The 24,974-nt window shown below is 48.5% G+C and overlaps 2 protein-coding genes across 2 annotated transcripts; one reads left to right on the forward strand and one right to left on the reverse strand.

Moving 5' to 3' along the window:
* Positions 1-841: 841 nt before the first annotated feature.
* On the forward strand, positions 842-14,154 carry LOC100383209 (uncharacterized). Its single transcript, NM_001361957.1, has 22 exons — positions 842-1,209; positions 1,315-1,356; positions 7,113-7,160; positions 7,395-7,454; positions 7,538-7,707; positions 7,804-7,876; positions 8,027-8,092; positions 8,190-8,273; positions 8,750-8,827; positions 9,045-9,128; positions 9,224-9,303; positions 9,442-9,499; positions 9,579-9,881; positions 9,991-10,161; positions 10,846-11,036; positions 11,134-11,536; positions 12,060-12,311; positions 12,390-12,890; positions 12,994-13,091; positions 13,193-13,292; positions 13,563-13,708; positions 13,811-14,154. Exons 1-22 carry the CDS (start codon positions 1,201-1,203, stop codon positions 13,962-13,964), a joined length of 3,171 nt encoding a protein of 1,056 aa, NP_001348886.1. The 5' UTR covers positions 842-1,200; the 3' UTR covers positions 13,965-14,154.
* Positions 14,155-14,557: 403 nt separating this feature from the next.
* Positions 14,558-18,082, reverse strand: LOC100273967 (uncharacterized). The gene is made up of 7 exons (NM_001353585.1): positions 16,549-18,082; positions 16,313-16,414; positions 15,992-16,215; positions 15,687-15,897; positions 15,349-15,586; positions 15,063-15,213; positions 14,558-14,946 (listed from the first exon to the last, which is right to left on the reverse strand). Exons 1-7 carry the CDS (start codon positions 17,936-17,938, stop codon positions 14,632-14,634), a joined length of 2,631 nt encoding a protein of 876 aa, NP_001340514.1. The 5' UTR covers positions 17,939-18,082; the 3' UTR covers positions 14,558-14,631.
* Positions 18,083-24,974: the final 6,892 nt, after the last annotated feature.

The raw sequence follows: 24,974 nt of genomic DNA on the forward strand, positions 1-24,974 counted from the left end.
AGTGCATTCAAACACCCCCGTAGTCTATATGCAAGAAAATATGATTGCCTTTTAGTTTCGTCATACCAAATGATTTTACATGCTCAGCGTGCGTTACGCAATCTAAAAAGAGTGATGTGATTGTTTCAGGCATGGAACCGTTGGAAGGAACGAAGGAAAACCAAAAGATCTGGTAGGCAAATGTATTGTGGAGAACTGCTTTACTAGACGAAGCTTCACTCTGCATCCACATGGGGCTTTTGTGTGCATGTGCAAGAAAATCCAGACGATAGGAACATTGACGTCTTCTGTTGCATTCAACCTGGAGAATGGGTGCACAAGCACAACACTACCAGCGCCAAAATCACCCTGCATATTTTTTTTTCACAGAGAAATAGTGACATGGAGCAAACGAGAGAAGATACTATGAAATCTAAGAACACTATGACGCTTACAGCGATGGAGGGGAGATAGAGTGACTTCATTTATAGTCACAAAATATTTGCCTAGGTTAATTGTAAACAGATAGTCCTTGCTTTAGCCGTAATCTGGAAGTTAAACAGTGTACTGCTGTCTTTTTTCTACTCTAGTATGGCGACGAAGATCATATCGGCGACGGCGTCGGCGGCGATGGCGAACGGGCCCAATCGCTGGGGCGCAAAATTTTTGTGGCCCATGAAGATTGACGCCCCAAAAGTAAAATGAGAATTGAGAACCCGTCAGGTGTAAATTTGGCCAATTTTTTGGAGACCCCACATGCCAGCCATTTAACAAAAGCAGCCCACTTGTAATGCGACTCCACCTGGCCCGGCCTGCCCAATCCCCTTGCAACTCCACACAAGGCGAAAAAACACCCACAGAACCCTACCCTCCCGAGTCCCGACCCCGTCCTGCTCGCTCCGCCGTCCTCCGCCCGCCACCCGCCGGACTGCCAAAGCCCGGAGGCCTGAGGCCCGAGTTACGCGAGGAGCAGCAGAACCAGCGGCCCGGCGCCTCATCCCTCAGCGGCCACGCGAGTGCGCGGTCGGCGCGGAGTGAGCAGGAGCAACCCGTGGCTGGCGGTCAGTCGCTGGCTAGCTGGAGCCTGGAGTTGCGACTTGCGAGCGGCGTTAGAACTCGCCCTACCTATAATTTTTGTCTGCCTCCGTCACTGATTCCACCCGTTCTGTTGCCGGCGACAGAGGCACAGAGAAGCGCCAATCCGCCGGCTTGATCTGAAGCATGGACAAGGTAAGAAAGGGTATGCCGATCGAGCAACCCGCCCCCCCGCTGCTGCTACTCGTGGGGATCCCTTCTTTATGTTTGCGGGACTGATGTGGGTGTGGTTTTGTGCAGCAATCTGATGGGCAGGGGGTGGAGAGGGTTGCTGAGGAGAAGGTTCGTATCCTCACTTACCTCACCTTGTATCACGTTTGCATAGATGGTGCCAGGTCGTTTTTTCCTTCTATCAAGTGGTGTCGGGATGTACGAGCATTCTAAATTGAATTGCGCTTTTGTTGCAAGCTGTGTCCTCCAAGACTGTTTTGCACCAACTGTTTGCTCATAAAATTCTGATATGCCTGAATCAATAACCTGTTTAGCCGTTGCGTAATGCAAACTAGTATATGTTAGTAGCGCCTGATGAAATGCACTAGCAGTGTTTTTTGACCCCCTGGATTGAATTCAAAGCAAACCGGAGTTGTGTGGAGAGTTACATGCACACAGGAACGCTCGCTACTGTCGCAGTGAATGCTGCTGGTTTGGAGCTACAAAATGACCTGACGAGATGTTCAGGTCATCACATGCATTGCTAATAACATCATTCGTAGTGCCTGTTTGTTTCGGCTTTTCGCAGCTTCTGGCCACCAAAAGCTGTTGCGAACTGCCAAACACTCAGTTTTTTAGCCAGTTTCTATAAAATTCATTTGGGTAAAAATATTAGGCATATATCTACAGCCGGCTGTCTTACCCTGTATAGATGACAGCCTTCCTAGTTTAGCCTTACCTTGTATAGGTGACAACCTTCCTAGTTTAGGAGATTGTATCCTTGTACACCAGGCCACTTGGCTATATATATGAGAAGTCACGCACCTGATTGAGTGTGCGGTGCTTTCCCCTAAACCAACTCTCTACATGGTATAAGAGGACCAGGATCAATTCGATCCCGGCCTTCCTTCCGCTGCTCTCTGCTTCCTCTCACGCCGCCGGCACCCCTCCTCTCCTCCATGTCTGAGCAGACCTTAGGCGCCAGCGCCAACCTTGGCGCCATCCAGCAGCTCATGGTGCCCTCGTATGCCACGGTTTCGGTTCAATCTCATGTACCGACCAAGCTGGAGATGAAGGCCTCCAACTACTCCCGATGGGCATCCTTCTTCAAATCGATGTGCGGCAAGTTCCTCCTTCGCCACCACATCGACGGCTCTGCTCCCCCACGCCCGCAAGACCCGATCTGGGATCAAGCGGACTGCTGCGTTCGCAGCTGGATCTTCGGCTCCGTCGACGACTCCATCCTCAGCCTCGCCGTCGACGGTGACAACCAGACCGCCCACAACCTTTGGGTCGCCATCGAAGGTCTGTTCCGCGCCAATAAGGCCCCGCGGGCGATTCTCCACCTCCACGACTTCCATTCCATGCCCCAAGGCGACTCCTCCATCGACGAGTACGCTGAGATCATGAAGCGGAAGGCCGCCGATCTCCGGGACGTCGGCCATCCCGTCGAGGACTCGCAGCTCGTCCTCAATCTTCTCCGCGGCGTCAATCCCCGCTTCAGCAACACCGCAGACGACATCGCCAACTCCACCGTCCTTCCCGACTTCGCCTCTGCTCTTGACCTCCTGAAACTCAAGGAGCTCCGCCTCGCCAACGAGGTCAAGACGGCGGCCGCCACAGCTCTCCTCGCCGCCACCTCCTCCTGCTCTGGCCCGGGCGGCTGCCGCTCCTCTGCTAGTCCCCAGCAGACACCGGCAGGCGGCGGCGGACACGGCGGCGGCAGCAAGAAGAAGAAGGGCGTCAACTACGGCAAACAATCTGGTGCATCTACTCACCAGTGGCCGCAGTCGGGCCGCCAGCCGTCGGGCCCCTGGTTCTGCTTCTCCCCCTATGGCGCGCCGCAGGGAGGCCCAGGCGGACAGGGCGGGTGGCGTGCTCCTGGCGCTGGAGTCCTGGGCGTCGCTCCCCAACCTCAAGCGCATACCGCCTTCGCACCGCTCCAGATGCCGTCCCCCACGCCGAACTGGGACCAATCCGGCCTCATCGCTGCCTTGCACCAGCTCGCCCTTCAGGGACAGGGCAGCTGGGTGATGGACTCAGGCGCCTCCCGCCACATGACGTCTACGAATGGTATACTCCTCTCCCGTCTCCCACCCTCTTATACTTCCATCACTGTCGGCAATGGTCACAACCTACCCATCACCTGCCGCGGCTCCTCTGTCCTTCCTACTAGTTCATCCACTTTCACTCTGCGTGATGTCCTAGTGGTTCCTTCCCTCGTTCGTAACCTCCTCTCGGTACATCAATTTACTCGTGACAACAATTGTTCGATTGAATTTGACGCTCTTGGTTTTTCTGTTAAGGATATGGCGAGTCGTCGCGTGATGCTTTGCTGCGATAGTGATGGGGACCTCTACACCATTCCAGCTGCCACCCACACCTCGCCGTACGCCTCCATTGCCATCACCACCTCCCTGTGGCACTCTCGGCTCGGTCATCCGTCTTCTACTGCAATAAATACTCTTAGAAATACTTTCGCCATTTCTTGTAATAAAGTAGAACCACCTCTATGTCATTCCTGTCAGCTTGGCAAACATGTGAGACTACCTTTTACTCCTTCTCAAACACGCAGTTCTGCACCTTTTGATTTGATTCATTGCGATGTTTGGACGTCTCCCGTGGCTAGCATATCAGGGTGCCAGTACTACTTGGTTTTGTTAGACGATTACTCTCATTTTTGCTGGACTTTTCCACTTATTCCCAAATCTGAAGTAGCCTCTCACATCACTGATTTTTGCGCTCTTGTGCAAACCCAATTTGGCGTCACAATAAAATCTTTCCAGGCTGACAATGGCACTGAATTTGCTAACCACACCCTCACCTCTCTATTTTCATCTCGTGGCATTCTTTTCCGATTTTCCTGCCCTTACACATCCCAACAAAACGGCAAGGCAGAGCGGATCCTTCGCACGCTGAATAACATCAGCCGCACTCTCCTCATACATGCCCACATGCCGCCACCTTACTGGGCCGAGGCGCTCGTCACCGCCACCTACCTCCTCAACCGCCGGCCCTGTTCCTCTGTGAACAACGTCGTTCCCTACACCATACTATATAACAAGACCCCCGAATACAGTCACCTTCGTGTTTTCGGGTGTCTCTGCTATCCAAACCTCTCTGCCACAACACCACATAAGCTAGCTCCTCGCTCGGCAGCCTGTGTCTTCTTGGGATATCCTTCTTCCCATAAAGGCTACCGCTGTCTCAACCTCACCACCAGGCGCGTCATCATCTCCCGTCACGTCGTGTTTGACGAGACATCCTTTCCCTTCTCCACCACACTCCTCCCTGTGACGGATATGGATTTTTTGATTGCCCCTAACCCTGCAGCAGTTGTTCCCGTGGTAGCTCCGTCACCACGTGACGTTGAGCGACCACGGTCGTCACCTGTCGTGCATGAGGAAGACCCTGCTATCCTCATGCGCGGCCCTGTCCTCCAGGAGCTTGCCTCTAGGACACCTCCTTCGTCAGCTGCGCCACCGCCTCCGCCGACTACACTTCCGGATGCACCACGCGAACGTCCGCGTGTGTACGCTCGACGCCCGCGGACTACACCAGCTCTGCCCGAGTACGTGGCTGAGCCGGCCCTCCACGTCGTCGACGACCCCGCCTCATCTTCACCGGCTCCACCTCCACCTCCGCCGCCTCCCGAGCCCCGTCGGGTCACCCGCACCCAGTCTGGCGCCATCCAACCGGTGCGGTACGTGGGTCTCTCGGCGACTGCGACGACGCCGGCCTCTCCGATCCCCGGCAACTACCGCAGCGGTTTGGCTGATCCAAACTGGCGCGCGGCAATGGCCGAGGAATACCAGGCGCTCATCGACAACGACACCTGGCGCCTCGTTCCCCGACCCCCCGGTGCCAACGTTGTCTCCGGGAAATGGATCTTCAAGCATAAGTACCACTCTGATGGCACTCTTGCTCGTCACAAGGCACGCTGGGTGGTGCGCGGTTTCTCTCAGCAGCATGGCATCGACTACGACGAGACGTTCAGCCCGGTGGTCAAACACCCGACCATCCGGACTGTCCTCAACATCGCCGCCTCTCGTTCGTGGCCCATCCGCCAGCTGGACGTGAAGAACGCTTTTCTTCACGGCCACCTCGAGGAGACGGTCTACTGCCAGCAGCCGCCCGGCTTCGTCGACCCCGCTGCTCCTGACCATGTTTGTCTTCTGCAGCGCTCTCTTTATGGCCTAAAGCAGGCTCCCAGGGCATGGTACCAGCGGTTCGCCACGTACATACGCCAGCTCGGGTTCACCGCCTCCTCCGACGTCTCCCTCTTTGTCTACAAAGAGGGTGAGAGTCTCGCCTACCTGCTCCTCTACGTCGACGACATCATCCTCACTGCCTCTTCGACGGATCTTCTTCAGCGCTTCATCACCCTTCTTCACTCGGAGTTCGCCATGACAGACCTTGGGGACCTCCATCACTTCCTCAACATCTCCGTCACGCGCTCCTCCGACGGGATCTTCCTGTCTCAGCGACAGTACGCCGTTGAGCTTCCCCAGCGCGCTGGCATGGCTGAGTGTCACTCTACATCGACCCCTGTCGACACTCATGCCAAGCTATCCGCCACTGATGGTGCTCCCGTTGCTGATCCATCCATATACAGGAGCATCGCCGGTGCCCTCCAGTACATCACCCTGACCCGAGCTGACTTGGCCTACGTCGTTCAGCAGGTGTGTCTTTTCATGCACGACCCGCGCGAGCCCCACCTGGCGCTGCTAAAGCGGATCCTGCGCTATTTGAAGGGCACTCTCTCTTCCGGCCTTCACCTTGGAGTCGGCCCTGTCCAGTCCCTCACCGCGTATTCCGATGCGGATTGGGCTGGCTGCCCCGACTCTCGACGTTCCACTTCAGGCTACTGCGTCTACCTCGGCGACAACCTCATCTCTTGGTCCTCCAAGCGACAGACCACAGTTTCTCGGTCCAGCGCGGAGGCTGAATACCGAGCTGTGGCCCATGCTGTTGCTGAGTGCTGTTGGCTGCGGCAGCTCCTTCAGGACCTTCAGGTCTCTCTTGCCTCTGCGACGGTCGTCTTCTGCGACAACGTGAGCGCTGTCTACATGGCAGCTAATCCCGTTCATCATCGCCGCACGAAGCACATTGAGATCGACATCCATTTTGTTCGCGAAAAGGTGGCACTGGGGCAAGTTCGGGTGCTCCATGTCCCCTCTACTCATCAATTCGCGGACATCATGACCAAAGGCTTACCTGTCCAGTTGTTTACCGAGTTTAGGTCCAGTCTTTGCGTCCGTGACTCTCCCGCTGCGACTGCGGGCGGGTATTAGGCATATATCTACAGCCGGCTGTCTTACCCTGTATAGATGACAACCTTCCTAGTTTAGCCTTACCTTGTATAGGTGACAGCCTTCCTAGTTTAGGAGATTGTATCCTAGTACACCAGGCCACTTGGCTATATATATGAGAAGTCACGCACCTGATTGAGTGTGCGGTGCTTTCCCCTAAACCAACTCTCTACAAAAAAACATTCAAAATCAACATAAACATATAATCGGTTGAGTCGTCGCAATAGTAGTAATCCGTCACTTTATAGATCCTGAGCCCTATGAACAACTTTATCTTCCTCCGCATGTAATCCTAATGATACTCAGATTCTCTACACAGCCAGATTCTCCCCACAGCTAGATTCTCAAAAAGCTGGTCAGAAAAAAGCTGAACCAAATAGGCCCATAGAAGTTCATGCATGAGCAGTGTGAAGTAGCAATTTTTGGACCTTCAGTAGTATAATGCTCCCCATCACACAAGCATACGCGGGAATTTTTTTTTTCCGGGAGTACTTGCCACCTTTGTGCAGTCTGGACTGCACTTCTTTTTTTCTTCAAGTTAGCAACTTATTTTTTAATTGGTTTTGATTTATGCAGCAACTTGATGAGAAAGAGTTAGAAAGGAAGCTGAAAAAAGATCAAAAGGTATCAATCAAATTCTGTCTTGCATTGCTCTCTGTACTATTTGCCCGGATATATCCTTTTGTCTTGGCTCAAATGGGGTAATTGGTAATTGGATGGCTTGAAAATAGTTGTTAGATCATATTTAACAGTAACTTCACAAGGTTAGAAATCAACTGAATTATGAGATCAGACATATTTTTTTATCGTGTATCGGTGTATGTATAGTCACTTATGGGTTAAATGTTATGCTTGCAGGCAAAAGAGAAAGAAGAGAAGAAACTTAAGGCAAAACAAAAGGAGGCGGCTAGGCTCCAGGTTCTAATATAATACTCTTAGATCTGTTTATGATTGAGAAGATGATCCAGTTGTCTAGTAAATGAAACACTTGCATGATTTAGGCACAAGCAACATCAGATGGAACAAAGAAGACTGAGAAGAAACTAAGGAAGAAAGCTGTGGAGGACGAAAATCCAGAGGATTTCATAGACCCAGACACTCCTAATGGACAGAAAAAATTGCTCGCACCTCAGATGGCCAAGCAATACAGTCCAAGTGCAGTTGAGAGATCGTACGATGCTTGATTAGTTCTTTGATTTGTTGATTTTATAATTCCTAGCGTTGGGAATGTCTGGCTCAACTGCATGATTTCTTTTATTGTATGCAGATGGTATGCCTGGTGGGAATCTTCAGGATATTTTGGGGCAGATTCGGCAAGCACAAAACCACCATTTGTTATAGTAAGTAATCCATGCTCTTGAACAGCTGTGCAAGATAAGCTAGATACTGATTTAGTATACTGTATCTTTTGACATCATTTAAGTGCTTTTATATTGTTGACCATTGGTTAACTTCCAACATAGGGTTGAGTTATTTTTATTTATTTTCAGGTTCTGCCACCTCCAAATGTGACTGGAGCTCTTCACATCGGTCATGCACTTACAGTGGCTATAGAGGTGTTATTTTTTTTTTCTTTTTTTTGGTTTGCATAGATTGTTATGCCATGTTACCGGTATTGACATTGACTATACAATGGTTTTGTAACCAATGCAGGATGCTATGATACGATGGCGTCGGATGTCAGGCTACAATGCTCTGTGGGTCCCTGGAGTGGACCATGCTGGCATTGCTACACAGGTCTGCATCCGGGATTTTTTACCGTCAGATGGTGTTTATATGATGAAATATGCGGTTTCAGATGATAGAATTTGTCATTCAAGTTGTGGAACAAACATATATTGACCCATCCTATCCGTGATAGAAAGCAATGTACTGTTGTTAAGAAATCCTCAACAAGGTTGTTGGGACATGTCAATAAAATATTTTTATGTATTTTTAGTGAAACTTTTTAAAATAATGTTTTGAATGACATTTCTTACTTTTGGATTTCTAATTTACTGTTTAGCAATTGCTCATTCATTAATCGCATGGTCCAACTTTTGTCAATAAAATATCTGGGATTTTTTGTCACTTCTATTTCCTTGCGCAAATTGATATTGTATTTTTTGCTGATTTGAACTTTTGTATATGATTTAACTTAGCATTTGTAGGTTCAGACTTCTTGTTTGGACAACAGAATACTTTGTTTTGACATCTGTTCTCATTTATATCAGGTTGTTGTAGAGAAGAAGCTTATGCGTGAAAGGAAGTTGACAAGGCATGACATAGGGCGTGAAAAATTTGTTTCTGAAGTAAGCACTTCTTTTGATGACGTGTGATCATGTGGATCTTTATATTTTACCATTAATAATGGATTCATTCTTCTTTGTGGTTCTGAAACATCGTAGTTGCTATCTTGTTCTGAAATGAATGTGTTGTTTGCTTTTCTGATTCCTTAATTCTGCACCTGATGTATCATTTTTAGGTTTGATGTTTGCTTATTCCATTTCTTTGTCATCTTACAAACAGGTACTCAAATGGAAAGATCAATATGGTGGTACCATATTGAATCAATTGCGCCGGCTTGGGGCTTCACTTGATTGGTCCCGTGAGGTAACATATTTATTTTAGTTTGGGAAAAAAATCATATCTCGTGCTTGAACCATGCATATTAACACATAGTAACTTCATTTCAAACTTGGCACCAGGCTTTTACAATGGATGAGCAAAGATCAAAAGCCGTAACTGAAGCTTTTGTCAGGTTACATAAGGAAGGCCTGATATATCGGTCAGTTTTCTCACACTTCGTATTTGAGTATTAGAATGAAATAATCCACAACTCAGTTTGTTATGATCATTTACCTGTTCCTGTTTCCAGTTGCCAATCTAGTTTGTCACATCTTATGAATTGTTTATTCCTTTTCAGAGATTATCGCCTTGTGAATTGGGATTGCACGCTTCGAACTGCAATTTCTGACATTGAGGTTGATGGAACTTTATATTATTTATGGTAGACTTTGTGATCCTTGATATGAATGATTTATGGAAAGTACTTTTTGTCAGGTTGATCATATTGATCTTAAAGAAGAAACAATGTTAAAGGTCCCTGGTTATGCCAATCCTGTACAGTTTGGTGTATTGATATCTTTTGCCTATCCGCTCGAGGAAGGACTTGGTGAGATTGTTGTAGCAACCACCAGAATAGAAACAATGCTGGGTGATACAGCAATAGCCGTTCACCCTGAGGATGAAAGGTATAAACATCTGCATGGAAGATACGCAGTCCACCCCTTCAATGGCCGAAGACTCAAAATAATCTGTGATGCTGAGTTAGTTGATCCCACTTTTGGTACTGGGGCTGTCAAGGTAAAAGTTGCTGCTGGGGAGTACCTTTTTATCATCTTATTGTACTTACCTGTACCTTTCTCATGTCTACCCTCTTAGACTGTATTGTTCTTTGCTCTTTTTTATGCAGATTACCCCTGCCCATGATCCAAATGACTTTGAAGTTGGAAAGCGGCATAACCTTGAATTCATCAATATCTTCACAGACGATGGAAAAATAAATAGCAATGGAGGTGCAAAATTTGATGGAATGCCAAGGTTCACCGCTCGAGTTGCTGTTATTGAGGCGCTGAAGGAAAAGGTATTACTGGATTTGCCTAACTGTCCATTAAAACAATATCTGAAAATAGTTGATTATCAATCGCTTTTTATGAATATATGCATTACAATATGTGAAATTGCATGCATAGTCTAACAAAGTGAAAATGGTAATAGTGAAATATCATGATTGTTGTATCATAATAATGTTTTATTCATTTATTTGTAATGTGGTTTACAAAGAACAAAAAATAAGTATGAGTCACATTAGTCTATATTCTAGCATGAATTACTTTCAGTTCAGCATTAGTATTGGAAGTAGCTTAACATTTAATTTCAAAATATATGGATTCTACTCCCTCCGCTCCAAAATATAATTTGTTTTAGATTAAAAATGCATTCATTAATTAACTTATGAATGTATTTTGTATCTATGTCTACATTCATTATCATTCATTCGAATGTGGACATGAAAAAGAGTTCTACAAAGAACTATATTTTGGGACGGAGGGAGTATTAAAGTTAGCAATTGCTTCAGGTTTCAGGATGGGATTGGCTATACATAATTAATTTTTTTTCTAGAATCTCATGTCTTACATATATCCTCCACGCTGGAAATTATGGATAGCTTATTTGATAGTTTCATCATTTTTTGAAGACTTAGGTCTTTGCTTTCTTGTTATATATATGGATTTTGATTGTAACATTTTTTATTCTTATAATTAAGGGGTTGTATAAGGACACAAAGAAGAATGAAATGAGCTTGGGTGTTTGTTCAAGAACTAATGATGTAGTGGAACCTATGATAAAACCACAGTGGTTTGTTAATTGCAACCACATGGCCAAGGCGGGCCTTGACGCTGTAAGGTCGAAAAAGATTGAAATTATTCCCCAGCAGTATGAGCAAGACTGGTACAGGTATTACATTCAACGTGTTTGTCTCTTGCAATTATTAGGTCAAATGAATGCGATAAATCTGAAATAAATGACCTATCCGTTACTGATGTCTTTGTAGATGGCTTGAAAATATACGTGATTGGTGTGTCTCAAGGCAACTTTGGTGGGGACATCGTGTACCTGCATGGTATGTGACACTAGAGGATGACCTGGATAAAAACCTTGGTTCTGCAAATGATCGCTGGATAGTCGCAAGAAACGAAAGCGATGCAAACCTTGAAGCGCAGAAAAAGTATGCAGGAAAGAAATTACGTCTAGATCAAGACCCTGATGTGCTGGATACTTGGTTTTCATCTGGTCTTTTCCCCTTAACAGTACTTGGTTGGCCATCTGATACCGCTGACCTCCGTGCTTTCTACCCTACATCGGTACTAGAAACTGGACTTGATATTCTCTTCTTTTGGGTAGCAAGGATGGTGATGATGGGAATGCAACTTGGTGGTGATGTGCCATTTCAGAAGGTATAGCATCAGTCTCCATTTTGTCACTGATTGTATGATTGTAGCAGTCTATTTATTCAAATCCTATCATTGTCTTTTATGTCTCTTCATGCTCTGAATTTCTGTAACATTATAATCTGATGATCAATAAGAGACCCATGCTAGAGCAATGAGCAGTCTACCCACAATACTGTAGATGTTTAATCAAGTTACTAGAAGTTTGTGAGATGAAATAAGGACCTGCCCATTTTAGATCATTCTTTACTGATCTGCTCTGCCCTTCGTCTCTACAGGCTACTGATATTTAACATATATTGTTCACATGCTTTGGTCACATCATTCATTAGCAGACTGATGTCTGCATTTCTGTTGTAGTCTATAAATTCATGAAACATCGTCTTTTTTTCTGGCAGCAAATTATTCTTTTTTTAGCTCAATTAGCAAGCCACCCATATACCGTGGGTCTAAAAAACACCACTATATTTGAGTATATCTCCTAATCACCTCTTGTCTGATGATCGATAACCCTGTGCTACCTTCTCAGGTTTATTTACATCCTATGATTCGGGATGCACATGGCCGAAAGATGTCAAAATCACTTGGTAACGTTGTTGATCCTCTTGAGGTGATAAATGGCATGTCGCTGGATGGTCTTCTGAAACGTTTGGAAGAAGGCAATCTGGATCCAAATGAATTAAACATTGCAAGAGATGGGAAGAAGAAGGATTTTCCTGATGGCATAGCAGAATGTGGTACCGATGCTCTACGCTTTGCACTGATATCGTACACTTCCCAGGTTCAATGACACCCACTTGAGTTTTCTTTTGTATAATGTATTATGCATGTTTTTATACAAACTCCTTTTTTCATTCAGTCTGACAGGATAAATCTTGATATTAAGAGGGTGGTTGGATACAGACAGTGGTGCAACAAATTATGGAATGCCATCCGTTTTGCGATGGGCAAACTGGGTGACCATTACATTCCGCCGGCAACTGTTGATGTGTCTCTTATGCCACCAATCTGCAAGTGGATACTCTCGGTGCTTAGCAAGGCCGTTGGGAAAACCGTTTCCTCTTTAGAAGCATATAAGTTGTCTGACGCAACATCTGCTATATACTCATGGTGGCAGTATCAGCTATGTGATGTATTTATAGAAGCTATCAAACCTTACTTCTTCAACGATTCTCAAGAGCTTGAATCAGCAAGAGCTGCCTCCAGAGATACCCTGTGGATTTGCCTGGATACTGGGCTGCGCTTGCTCCACCCATTCATGCCCTTTGTAACAGAAGAGCTCTGGCAGCGTCTTCCACAGCCCAAAGATTCTTGTAGGAAAGGTTCGATTATGATTTCACAGTATCCATCTCTTGTTGAGGTAATACCTATGTCCTAAAGAAGATTCTTGTAAAATATTCAATTATGATTTGAGGAAAGAGTAAAACTTATTACCCATGGGAACATATGGCTTTTTATGATAGGAATGGAGTAATGGCAGACTTGAAAATGAAATGGACATCGTCTTGGATGCTGTGAACAAAATAAGGTCTCTGAAGCCACCAACAGATTCAAATGAAAGGTTGCCATCTTTTTTGCTTTGTCTTAGTATTTACTTGGTTGATTTTTCAACCTGCTTTTGCAAAATGGAGAAATAACTTATTAATATTTTCTTCTTTATAGACGTCCTGCTTTTGCACTTTGCCGAGGCCAAGAGATCGCTGCCACAATCCAGTGCTATCAATCTCTAATCGTGTATCTTTCTTCCATATCACATCTCAAGGTACTTCTGTATGACTATTTGTGCTTTTCCCTTTCATAATCTACATTCAGTTTATCCTTTTATGGACTGGAATTTATGCTGAAACCTAAATGGAGTTTGGTGACTTCAAATAGCTATTGTTACGCACTGGTTCTTCCGAAATAATATTCTTTCATGTCTTTCTTCAGCTGTTAGCATGTATATGCTACCTTACTGACACTAGAAAGAAAAATCCACCTGATTTTAAAAGTTCTGAACAAAAGCACTGATCTGTTATGGGAACTTCTGCAGATCCTGACAGAGAATGATGAAACTCCAGCCGATTGTGCAACTGCTGTTGTCAACAAAGACTTGTCTGTGTACCTTCAGCTCCAAGGAGCTTTAAATGCAGACGCTGAACGTGAAAAGCTAAAGAAGAAAAAAGATGAGATTCAAAAGTAAGCTCACTTGTCTTCTTAGGTCCATTTTCGACAGTATTTGTCCCCATGTTTCAGTGTTGTTCAATCTTGTCGGTAACATGTCTCTTATCATACACGCAGGCTACAGAATGCACTGGCGCAGAAAATGGACGCCTCTGGCTATCGCGAGAAGGCTCCACAGAGCGTACAGGAGGAGGACATGAGGAAGCTCACCGCTTTGTTGGAGCAACTAGAGGTCATCAGTGAAGCTGAGAAGAAATTAGACGCGAACTGAGTTTGACCTCTGTTTCGAAGAGGCCTTGCTTGTACCGAAGCTGACCCCATATTTTTCTTGTTTGCAAAAAAGCTCAGTTATGTGCCTGTACGCTCGGGCTCAGGTTTACAGTTGATGGTTCAAATGGAAGCCACATTTTTGCAGCTTGTCAAGGGTGCACTGGCTAATACAGAAGCATATTTATTTTGTCAAGTGAGGAACTTTTGATGATGAATGATGATGCATATGGAATCTGTCAGAAAATGCAGTAGCGGTGCTATTAAGGTTTCAGGTTTGCAAGCCTTACGCATATGCGCCAGCGTGTCACTTGTGGAACAACTTTTTTTGTCCGGGGAAAAAATTGGGAATTAAGCTGTAGCAGCCGTGCACGGAAGCTAGAACGTGGTCGTGTTGTGGGCGCGCCCCGTTTTTCATCTGGACGCCAAACTGTGTACTGGTGCATAAGGACTCCAAGCGGGGTACCGATTTGGGGAACAGGAGTCGGTAAGAGCAGCGGCTGAGGCGTGGCCGCGTGGGGGAGTAGGTTGCAACTGGACCGCGCGTGCGGGGACGATCAGGTGTCAATCAATACAGGTTGAAGGCGCCAGGTATCCCGTGTCAAAAATCATTGCAGATGGACAAACAAACGCCCAGAAACACGCATTTGAAGGGTCTGTTGCATTGTTGGCTACCGTCCCTTGAGGACAGTCATGGTCATGGAGTTCCTGGAGTTGTGTACATCGTCTCCTTCTAGGCCAAGGCCCCTGTTCCAAATCTTCTCTGCCAAGTATGCCGGCTTGTCCGGCGTGGGCAGAGACACGCTCCCGTTCTCCAGGATGGACACCACGGACGACATGAGCGGCCTGCGGTTCGGGTCGTCCTGGACGCACAGGAGCCCGACGTGGACGCACAGCAAGGCTTCGTCCAACACACAGCTCTCCGACTGCGAGATGGACGAGTCCATCAGGTCACTTGCGTTCCCTTCGTTCCATAGCCTCCATGCCTGAAAAGAGAGAGAGAGAGAGAGAGAGAGAGAGAGAGAGAGAGAGAGAGAGAGAGACCCAAACCAGTCACTAGACAAGACTAATACGTATAATGATCAGATAATAAATCACTTACATAGGCTACAAGGCCCGGAGATCCCTTGATATTATCTGTGGAGCTTATCCGGACGCCGCTTACAATCTCCAGGACCAACACGCCGAAGCTGTAGACGTCGGACTTGACAGAAAAGACGCCCTCCGTTTGGTATTCAGGAGCTATGTAGCCACTACCAACACCATCAGAAAAATCCAGACTCAGACAGACAGAAACAAAGTGTCCATCCAATCCTATGCAAAAAAAAAAAAAAAAACAAAAGAACAAAAAGAAGGCAACGCTGCTGAAAAGCACTGCATGCACTTACTATGTCCCAACAACTCGCCGAGTGTTCGCCTTCTGCTGGTTGTCGCCGAAGATCTGTGCCATGCCGAAGTCCGCTATCTTAGGCCTCATCTCGGCGTCCAGCAGGACGTTGCTCGCTTTGAGGTCCCTGTGTATCACCGTCAGCCTTGAGTCTTGATGGAGATACAGGAGGCCCCTAGCCACCCCCTTGATTATCCCCAGCCTCGTCGGCCAGTCCAGCAGCGACCTCCTCTCGCTGTCTGCGCATGCGGTGAACACGGCGATAATAAAGCATACCACCATTACACACTGCTTCAGCAAGCTCCGTCAGTTCTGACGAGAGCAAGCGCGTTAACGTACCGAAGAGGATAGCGTCTAGGCCTTTGTTGGCCAGGTACTCGTACACCAGCAGCCTCTCGGCTCCCTCCGTGCAGCAGCCGAGAAGCCGGACCAGGTTCCGGTGCTGCAGCTTGGAGATCAAGGTAGCCTCGTTCTTGAACTCCTCCGTCCCTTGCTCGGAGTCCCTGCTCAGCCTCTTGACGGCGACTTCACGGCCACCCAACAGTGTCCCCTTCAGAACAGTAGTAGTAGAGCAATAACTGGGTGTTGGTTCGTGAGTTCAGATTCGCGGAAAAAAGGACAGGACACGACACGCGGAATGTTACCTTGTACACTTTCCCGAAGCCTCCGCGCCCGACCATACATTCCCTCGAGAAGTTCTTCGTCGCCGCGACGATGTCGCTCAACTGTATGGAAGGCAGCTCCTTTTCGAAAGACCGTATGGAAGCGAACTCGAGGTCTTCGGTAGGGTTTCGTTCTGCGAGGTCGCTTGAAGTCTGCACGCTACCGGGAACTAACTTCTTGTCACTTTCACTGCTGCTTGTCTTATCTGAGGAAAAAAATGATTTGACTAGCATTTGATCTTGTGATAACATGCATGATGGCAAAATAATAATAATAATAATAATACAAATATGTAAATGTACCTCTGGTCTTGCAAAACCAAACAAGGAAAATGCACGAGAGCAAAGAAATGCTTGCCAACACCGGTAGCACAATTTTTACAATTTTGTTCCTCGTCTTTCTGCCTACACAAATACATACAGGGTAGCTAGGTTTGGTGAGCAGTTGCAAGACGACGACGCATGGGGGCGGGAAACGAAGAATAATAATCGGGGGAAAACAAAAGGAAAAGAATAATATTGAAACGAAGATACTGGACCAGTGAATCCTGCAGGAACGCGGAGGTGGAGCGTCTCTGCGGTGACGCCCCAGAGCGCGCCGACCATCTGCGCGTCCACGAGGTCAGCGGTCCAGACGAGACACCGCGCCGTGTCCCCCTTGGCGCTGCTCCGGCGCAGGTTGGCGTACGCGTACGCCACGCAGGAGCAGTTCCGGCGGCACTCCGCGGCGCACTCGTCGCCGGAGCTCACGTTCGTCCCCAGGAGCACGAACCTGTCCGGCACCTTCATGTTGGGCATGTCCAAGAACGCGTCCCCGTCGTCCTCGCCGCCGCACGGCGCCAGCGCCTGCTGCTGGCTCCGCCGGCGGCAGCCGCGCGAGAACACGCCGCCGCTCCACTCCGCCGGGCTCGCCGGCTCGAAGCCGTCGAGGCATCTGCACGTCGCCACGGCCAGCGTGTTGTCGCAGTAGCCGTAGGCGCCGCAGCTGCCGTAGGGGCTGCAGGAGCGCGACGGCCAGGACTCGAGCGTGGTCCACGCGGACGCGTCGCGGTTCCAGCTCAGGAGCTGGAACCTGCCGGCGCCCGTGACCACGTACCGCGTGGGCGGGGCGCCGTCGTTGACGTGGAAGGTCATGTATATCTCGTCCTCGCTGTCGACCACCGCCACGTAGATGACCGTGCCGGTGGTGGCGTGGTACCTGCTGACGGTCATGTACCCCGTCCAGGCAGAGCTGCGCCAGTAGGTGCGCGTCCCGTTCCACATCAGCATCTGCAGCGACGTGCGCGGGTCCATGCCGTACGAGAAGGTACCCGGCGACGGGTCGCCGGGCCCCCTCCACGACACGATGCGCGCGCCGTCGTGCGTCCGGTAGCGCAGGCCCACCTTCATGTCCGGGATGAACGTGTCCGTCGGGTGGTCGAAGCTCTGCCAGAGCGTGGTGCCGTTCGGCGACCGGAGGACGAAATTGCCGGAGTTGAGAAGCACGGCGGTCGAACCAGTACCCGAGCTCGTGGTGTTCGTGGTCCAAACGACGCGACCGCCGCCGGCGTCGGACAAGACGAGGTCGGTGGAGGCGGAGCCGTTAGCCAGGGCAAGCGACGGCGCAGACGACGACGACGACGAGGAGTTGCCGGAGCGCGCGTCGCCGACGGTGACCGGCGCGTCCCGGTTGGCGACCCACACCACCGTCTGCACGGGGATGTTGTTGTACCATATGCCGACGTACTGCCTGCCTGGCGTGGCATTGGACGGTGCGAAGAAGCCCAGCGCGAAGGCGCCGCCGTCGGACACGATGGTCTCACCGGGCAACAGCGACTCCCCGGGGGTCAACTTGTCGCCGGCCGGTGAGCAGAAGCGCGGCAGGAGGAGGAGGAGGAGGACGACGGCGGCGGCTGTGACTGGGATGCAGGCGGGACGTGACCACTCCATGGTTCAGGTCATTCGTCCAGTAAGGTACAAAAAACAAAGAGGTGCAGTGCAGGTGCAGCCATGTGCTTTTGTCTTGGCTGTTGGCACACTCCGATCCAGCAAGGTACAAATGAAATACTCCTGCTTTGAGACTGGGCCGGCAAGTGATGGTAGTACGGAAGGCGACAGAAATTGCAGACCTTCCCTCGGACTAGCTTCAGAGAAGGTCGGAGCTTGACGCGCTAGCTAGGGCAGTTGGCGTCAGACGACGGACGCTTGGCACCATGGCAGGTGACGAAACACGAGTGGCGCGCGCGCGGACTATTCTTGTCCGCGTGTGTCAGGAACAACGAAATCGTCGTCAACAACCGCGCTGAATTCTCCTTGGGATCGAGGGGGAGGTGACTCGGCACGATGACGATGCGGTGACCGAACTGGAGGAGCGGAGCGCGGAGAAGAGAAGGGTGATAGGCGTGTACATGTGCTAAGATATTCACGCAGCAGCGCGTGGAGTTGCACTGTATTTCAAAGCGTGATCTTGCCCGGAGAAGTGAGGATCACGAAACCCGATCAACAACGATAGGTCATAGGTGTTGCCTGTTTACACTTCAATTTAGTCAAGTTTGGCCAAGTTGGCATTTTTTTTGTTGGTAACTAAACCATAGTAAAAACTCTTTTGGCCAGGGCTAATCTGGAAGCCTATTTTTTCAAGAATTTTTATTTTCTCAACAAAATTAGTTTATTTTTTCTTAGAAAAATACGAAGCTCTTGGAAAAATAGGGTTCTCAAACTGGCCCTTAGGGTTTTAGATATCACATGTCAGAGTAAAAAAAACCCATAAAGCTCTCTTAGACATGGTAAAGTGTGACTCTACGAGCCACACTTATCTCAGCTTAGGTGTGTTATATAAATTGTGGCCATTGTTACAATAAGGACGGAACACGGAAGGACCAGTCTTGTGTGCATGTGTCACGCGCGCGGTGAAATCTTTGCCAACACCAACAACCAACATTGAATTCCGCTTTAGAACGGAGCAGGACTGACCGCGTGAGGCTGCGACCGGATGCGGCGTCGTTGAGTGGAAGCACGGTTACTCGCATGTCGTTTTCTCAAATCCAACTAGGCCATGTATGGATGCGTACAATTGAATTCCATTCTAATTAAAATCGTAATATAGTTTTTATATAAAATATATTTGTATATTATTATTGGTTATATAGAGTGAGATATTCATATGTTACATTTCTATTATAAAAGAACGAACGGAAGAGCGTGGTATAACTTGTAGAGTACTGAGTAGAAAACTTTGACTAGTGGTACACAAAATCAATTTTATCCATCACCCTATAAATCTAGAATATATTTAAATCTATACATTGGAAAAGTGGTGGAACGTATTCTATTAAGTAACCTAGATATAGAGTTTGAAGACTGCAACTGGTTATGAAAAACAATCTAGATTCTAAAGTAGAGCTACTCCACCTAAAGTTTTATAGTAGAGTTATTTTTAAGTGGAGCATCGTTATATCAACACACGCTTTAAGTTTTAGGCACAACACGACCGTGGCACGATATGACCATTAAAAAGTTGTGGTCACTACCGGAATCAATAGCTTTGCCGAGTGCCTGAAGCACTCAGCGAAGCCTTAAAAACACTCGGCAAAGGTTTTGCCGAGTGTAACACTCGGCAAAGAAGGCTCGTCAAACAGTGCATCGGCAAAGCCTCCTTTGCCGAGTGCTTTTTGTCGGGCACTCGGCAAAACTCTTTGCCGAGTGCTAGAAAAGTGGCCGTTACGGCGCCGGGTGACGGAGACGGTAGCTTTGTCGAGTGTCTCTTGAGACACTCGGCAAAGAAGTCTGCTTTGCCGAGTGCCTTCCAGGCAGCACTCGGTAAAGAATACTTCTTTGCCGAGTGTCACAAGAGACACTCGGCAAAGAAACCGCCAGGGAGGGTCCCCATGTCAGGTTCTTTGCCGAGTGCCAGCGACATAACACTCGGCAAAGAACCTAAGCCGGTGTCCAGGTTTGTGCTCTTTGTCGAGTGTTATGACCCAGACACTCGGCAGAGTGACCAGTATATACCTTTTTTATTTGTTTTTTGTATTCCATCCACACAAACAGAAGATATCACATATATATCATATATATACATCACAGACATAAATAGCCAACACAAACATAAATATCCATCACAAACATAAGTGTTCAACACACGTATTAAACACAAACATAAGTCTCAAACGTCGCAAGCTCTCACATAAGTATCAAACACAGACATAAATATTATACATAAGTTTTGAAGTCTAAAACAATGAAAACACAACACTCATGGAGGTGGGCGGTTTGACCGGGGCTGCGTTGGGCTGAACCCTTCCGGAGGGTTGTTGGATGCCGCCCCAGATTGGCCCTGCACAGAGAAGAGATTGCATGTGTTATACCAGATGCATTACAAACATGTAACTACAATTTTGATACTCACAGGAGTGTGGAAGAGAGTAGGGTCAACTGGGGGAACAATGGAGGTGGCGGAGCGATGCCCTGTGCGGCACCAAGGCTCTGCATGTACTGGAACATCTCTGCCATCCTCTGATCAGCTGCCGCCCGCTCCGCCATTATCCTCGCCTCCATCTCTTGACGTTCCCTCCTCTCTTCTTCTAGTTGGGTCTGTAATATTACAAGCCAACGTTATAGTAACTCAAAGAGAAGGTATATGACTCAAGAAAGGACGAGTTACATAAGCACTAACCTCGAGTTGCTGTATGCGATGTTGTGAGCTGTCGTGCCGAGGTCGTATGGCTGGACTCGAACCCGTGCTCCTTGTTCTCACCTGAGACAGAGTGGGAGTGGAGGACGAGTCGATTGCCCCGTCGGCAATCCAGTACCGCCCATGTCTCTTGCCTCCTCCGACCCTCATCAGCACATCGGGGTCGATCGGCTCGGTGCTCGGATCATAGTCTGGGCCATGGACCTCCTGCGCCATGGCGGTGTAGTCATGGAGGCGGCTGTAGACGGTGGGGTTGGTGTAGGCCTCGGGCCCATCATCCGGGTTGTAGGTGACGTCGGACGTCGCCTTACCCTTATGGGCCATAGCATAGGCCGAGAAGGTGGAGCAAGGCCTGCCACCATGTGACGCGCGACTGCAACGAAAACCAACGAGATAGTTAGAAATAATATCTAACTTAGTGCTACATATCTAAATAAAAATGGTGGCGTACCCATGCTTCGGCATATTGGCCCAGGCTCCGACTGCCTTGGTGGTGGGACGGGCCTTGCATCATCAAATGTCGTTCCCGGCTAGCTGTGTGTGCCTCGTCCCACTCAGCCGAACACCACCTATCCACCATCTGCTCCCAGCACAGAGGATGTGCGGCGCACCAATGTGGAATCACCTGCAAAGTAAACACATAAAGTGCATATCAGAAGATAAAATAAAATTCATGCATGGAGTACTGGTACCAAACATGCATGACTTTACCTGCAGGTACTGCTCCCTGGTCAACGACATTGTTTGGGCTTGAGGTTTGGTCACCTTCTCCCCAAGGACGGAGCCGTGGTAGGTGATGATGGCCTGGATGCAGGCCTCATAGTGCATGTCCACAACGAGCTTCTTACAGCTCGTGGTGGCCACCACATCCGCCCTAGCCTCGTATCCAGCATCGCATCTGAAGAAATCCTGCATACAAAAACGATGTATCCATACATTATTTCAAGAATTTGCAACGAATGCGATATATTTTACATTATACTAAGACTTACCCACAGCTCTTGCTTCACCCGCTCCGCCTTGTTATTGAATTCCCTGTCGTCCCGGTCTACTGCATCAGGGGCGACGGCGTAGTGGTCGAAGGTGAAGGCTGGGCCCGTCACTCCGGCGTACTCCACAAGTCCAGGGAAGTGTTCCCTGCACAGCAGGCCGAGGATGTTGTTGGGGGGCGACGATGACCCCCAGCATAATCCAAAACCGTCCAAGACCTGTCCAAGTGATAAATAAAAAGTATTAGTTTATATTATGATTTTGAACACATAATATGAACAAGAATGAAGAACATAAAGTTACATACCTCTCCCCTTCCGGCCGAATCAGCGGTCGTCTGTCCCGAAGTATGGGACGCGGCGGGAGACTCGCGGGGCCTCGCAAGTAGATGCTCCTCGAACTAGAGCCGCCTGAACCTGAGGCGTCCTAGTGCTGGTCGTCGTCGTCCTGCTGCTGGTCGTCGTCGTCCTGAGGCGCCGCCTGCTGCTGCGCTGCCTGCTCTGCCTCGTCCTGCTGCGCTGCCTGCTCTGCATCGTCCGTCGTCCTACTCCTCCTCCCCCTCCTCCTCCTCAGGAAACCGCCCACCATATTTGTCCAACAACCTGCAATTAAGAGTAAACAAATAAGCACATATAAAAAGATGTATTTAAAAACAGGTGCGAAATAAAAAGTCATATAACATTACATCGATTAAAAATAATCCTCATATGTGTCGGGGTTAGCCGGATCATAACTCTCATCATCACTATCAAGCATTTCAATCTCAACACCATCGGAAGACGCAAGTTCGTCATTAATGTCATTGCCTTCAAGGATTACTAAGTCATTATCATTTTGCACCTCATCATCCTCCTCATCAACAACCATTTCAATATCTACGTCCATTCCGATAGCTTCGGTTAAGTCTATCTCAAATCGCCCTTCTAGCCCATCTTCTTGGAAGAACTCTCCATCATATGTGTCCGGATCTAAGTTGTAATCTTCATCGTTAGGAACAGGTAACCTCCCATGCGGCGATACCTTATACACAACATCCCAACCCTTAAGATGTTCTTTCGTTTGACACGCATATGGGAGATAATACACTTGTGTGGCCTGTTGGGCCACGATATAGACATCGTCTCCTGCTAAGGTGGAATCTTGTCGAATTTCGACTATCCCAAGATTAGAATGTGTCCGTCTCGTCACTTGAGGGTCAAACCAATGACATTTGAATATCACTGGAGTAAGAGGTTTGGAACCATAAAAATTGAGCTCATATATTTCTTCAATTCGTCCAAAATAATCGACATTGTCAAGGCCCGGCGTAAAGACTCCAGAACACGTTGTTTTCCGATTGGGCCGACTTTTGTCGTAGTGTGTTGTGCGAAAACGGTATCCATTGACGTCATACCCAGAATATTTTTTGACCCTATAAGCAAAGCCGTTGGCTACTTGTCTCAACTCGGCACTCATAGACGGATCTCTTTGGCCCTGCAAGTATTCGCAAGTTAAAAGACGCTAAATTGAGTTCAAAGACGTATCTCTTTTACAAACTAAGCATGTACCTTACGTTTGAACCAGGAAATGAAATCCGGCAACCCATTTCTCGCACCCTTTCTAAGAAGAGCGTCATATTCCTGTGGAGTGGGGTCCCTTGATCGACGCCAGAATTCATGAAGAAATTGTTCCATGTATGGCGTCACCTCTTCAAGGTTGGTCAATACGTATAGCATGATATGTCGCCAATCTTCATGTGTCAGGGTGAAAGGGAATTAGGCTTACACCTAGTCCCCAAATAATTTTGATGGTTGAATTGCCCAACACAAATAATTGGACTAACTAGTTTGCTCTAGTGTATAAGTTATACAGGTGCTAAAGGTTCACACTTAGCCAATAAAAAGACCAAGAGTTGGGTTCAACAAAAGAGCAAAGGGCCAACCGAAGGCACCTCTGGTCTGGCGCACCGGACTGTCCGGTGTGCCACCGAACAGTGTCCGGTGCACCAGAGGACTCCAACTCGAACTCGCCACCTTCGGGAATTTCCAGAGGCACTCGCGCTATAATTCACCGGACTGTCCGGTGTACACCGGACAGTGTCCGGTGCGCCAAGGAGAAGCGGCCTCAGGAACTCGCCAGCTTCGGGAAACTCCAACGGCTAGTCCGCTATAATTCACCGGACATGTCCGGTGTGCACCGGACTGTCCGGTGCAACTCCAGAGCAACGACTATCTCCGCGCCAACGGCTACCTGCGGCGCATTAAATGCGCGCGCAGCGCGCGCAGAAGTCAGGCGTGCCCATACTGGCACACCGGACAGTAAACAGTACATGTCCGGTGTGCACCGGACATCCAGGCGGGCCCACAAGTCAGAAGCTCCAACGGTCTGAATCCAACGGAACTGGTGACGTGGCTGGGGCACCGGACATGTCTGGTGTGCACCGGACTGTCCGGTGCGCCATCGAACAGACAGCTCCACCAACGGTCAAGTTTGGTGGTTGGGGCTATAAATACCCCAACCACCCCACCATTCATGACATCCAAGTTTTCCACTTCTCAACCACTTACAAGAGCTAGGCATTCAATTCTAGACACACCAAAGAGATCAAATCCTCTCCAATTCCACAAAAGGCTTTAGTGATTAGCGAGAGAGATTTGCCGTGTTCTTTTGAGCTCTTGCGCTTGGATTGCTTCTTTTCTTTCTCACTTGTTCTTGTGATCAAAACTCCATTGTAATCAAGGCAAGAGGCACCAATTGTGTGGTGGCCCTTGCGGGGAAGTTTTGTTCCCGGCTTTGATTTGAGAAGAGAAGCTCACTCGGTCCGAGGGATCGTTTGAGAGAGGGAAGGGTTGAAAGAGACCCGACCTTTGTGGCCTCCTCAACGGGGAGTAGGTTTGCGAAAACCGAACCTCGGTAAAACAAATCCGCGTGTCACACTCTTCATTTGCTTGCGATTTGTTTTGCGCCCTCTCTCGCGGACTCATTTATATTTCTAACGCTAACCCGGCTTGTAGTTGTGTTTATATTTGTAAATTTCAGTTTCGCCCTATTCACCCCCCCTCTAGGCGACTATCAATTGGTATCAGGGTCCGGTGCTTCATTAGAGCCTAACCGCTCGAAGTGATGTCGGGAGATCACGCCAAGAAGGAGATGGAGACCGGCGAAAAGCCCACTACAAGCCACGGGAGCACTTCATCGGAAGAGTCCCGCACCAAGAGGAGGGAGAAGAAGAAGAGCTCCTCCAACAAAGGGAAGGAGAAGAAATCTTCTTCTCACCACAAAGAGAAGAAGGAAAAATCTTCTTCCCACAAGCCGCATCGGAGT

This window comes from Zea mays, chromosome 2, assembly GCF_902167145.1.
Source record: "Zea mays cultivar B73 chromosome 2, Zm-B73-REFERENCE-NAM-5.0, whole genome shotgun sequence".
Classification (NCBI taxonomy): domain Eukaryota; kingdom Viridiplantae; phylum Streptophyta; class Magnoliopsida; order Poales; family Poaceae; genus Zea; species Zea mays.

Excerpts from the sequence above, each read along its gene's own strand:
- LOC100383209 (NM_001361957.1), top strand. Across the intron at positions 1,357-7,112 it reads AGAGGGTTGCTGAGGAGAAG|CAACTTGATGAGAAAGAGTT; the intron begins GTTCGTATCCTC and ends TGATTTATGCAG. Across the intron at positions 12,891-12,993 it reads AGTATCCATCTCTTGTTGAG|GAATGGAGTAATGGCAGACT; the intron begins GTAATACCTATG and ends TTTTTATGATAG.
- LOC100273967 (NM_001353585.1), bottom strand. The coding sequence starts at position 17,938 with ATGGAGTGGTCACGTCCCGCCTGCATCCCAGTCACAGCCGCCGCCGTC. Across the intron at positions 15,214-15,348 it reads CGGCGAGTTGTTGGGACATA|TGGCTACATAGCTCCTGAAT; the intron begins GTAAGTGCATGC and ends TGGTGTTGGTAG. Across the intron at positions 14,947-15,062 it reads CTCCGGGCCTTGTAGCCTAT|GCATGGAGGCTATGGAACGA; the intron begins GTAAGTGATTTA and ends CTCTCTTTTCAG.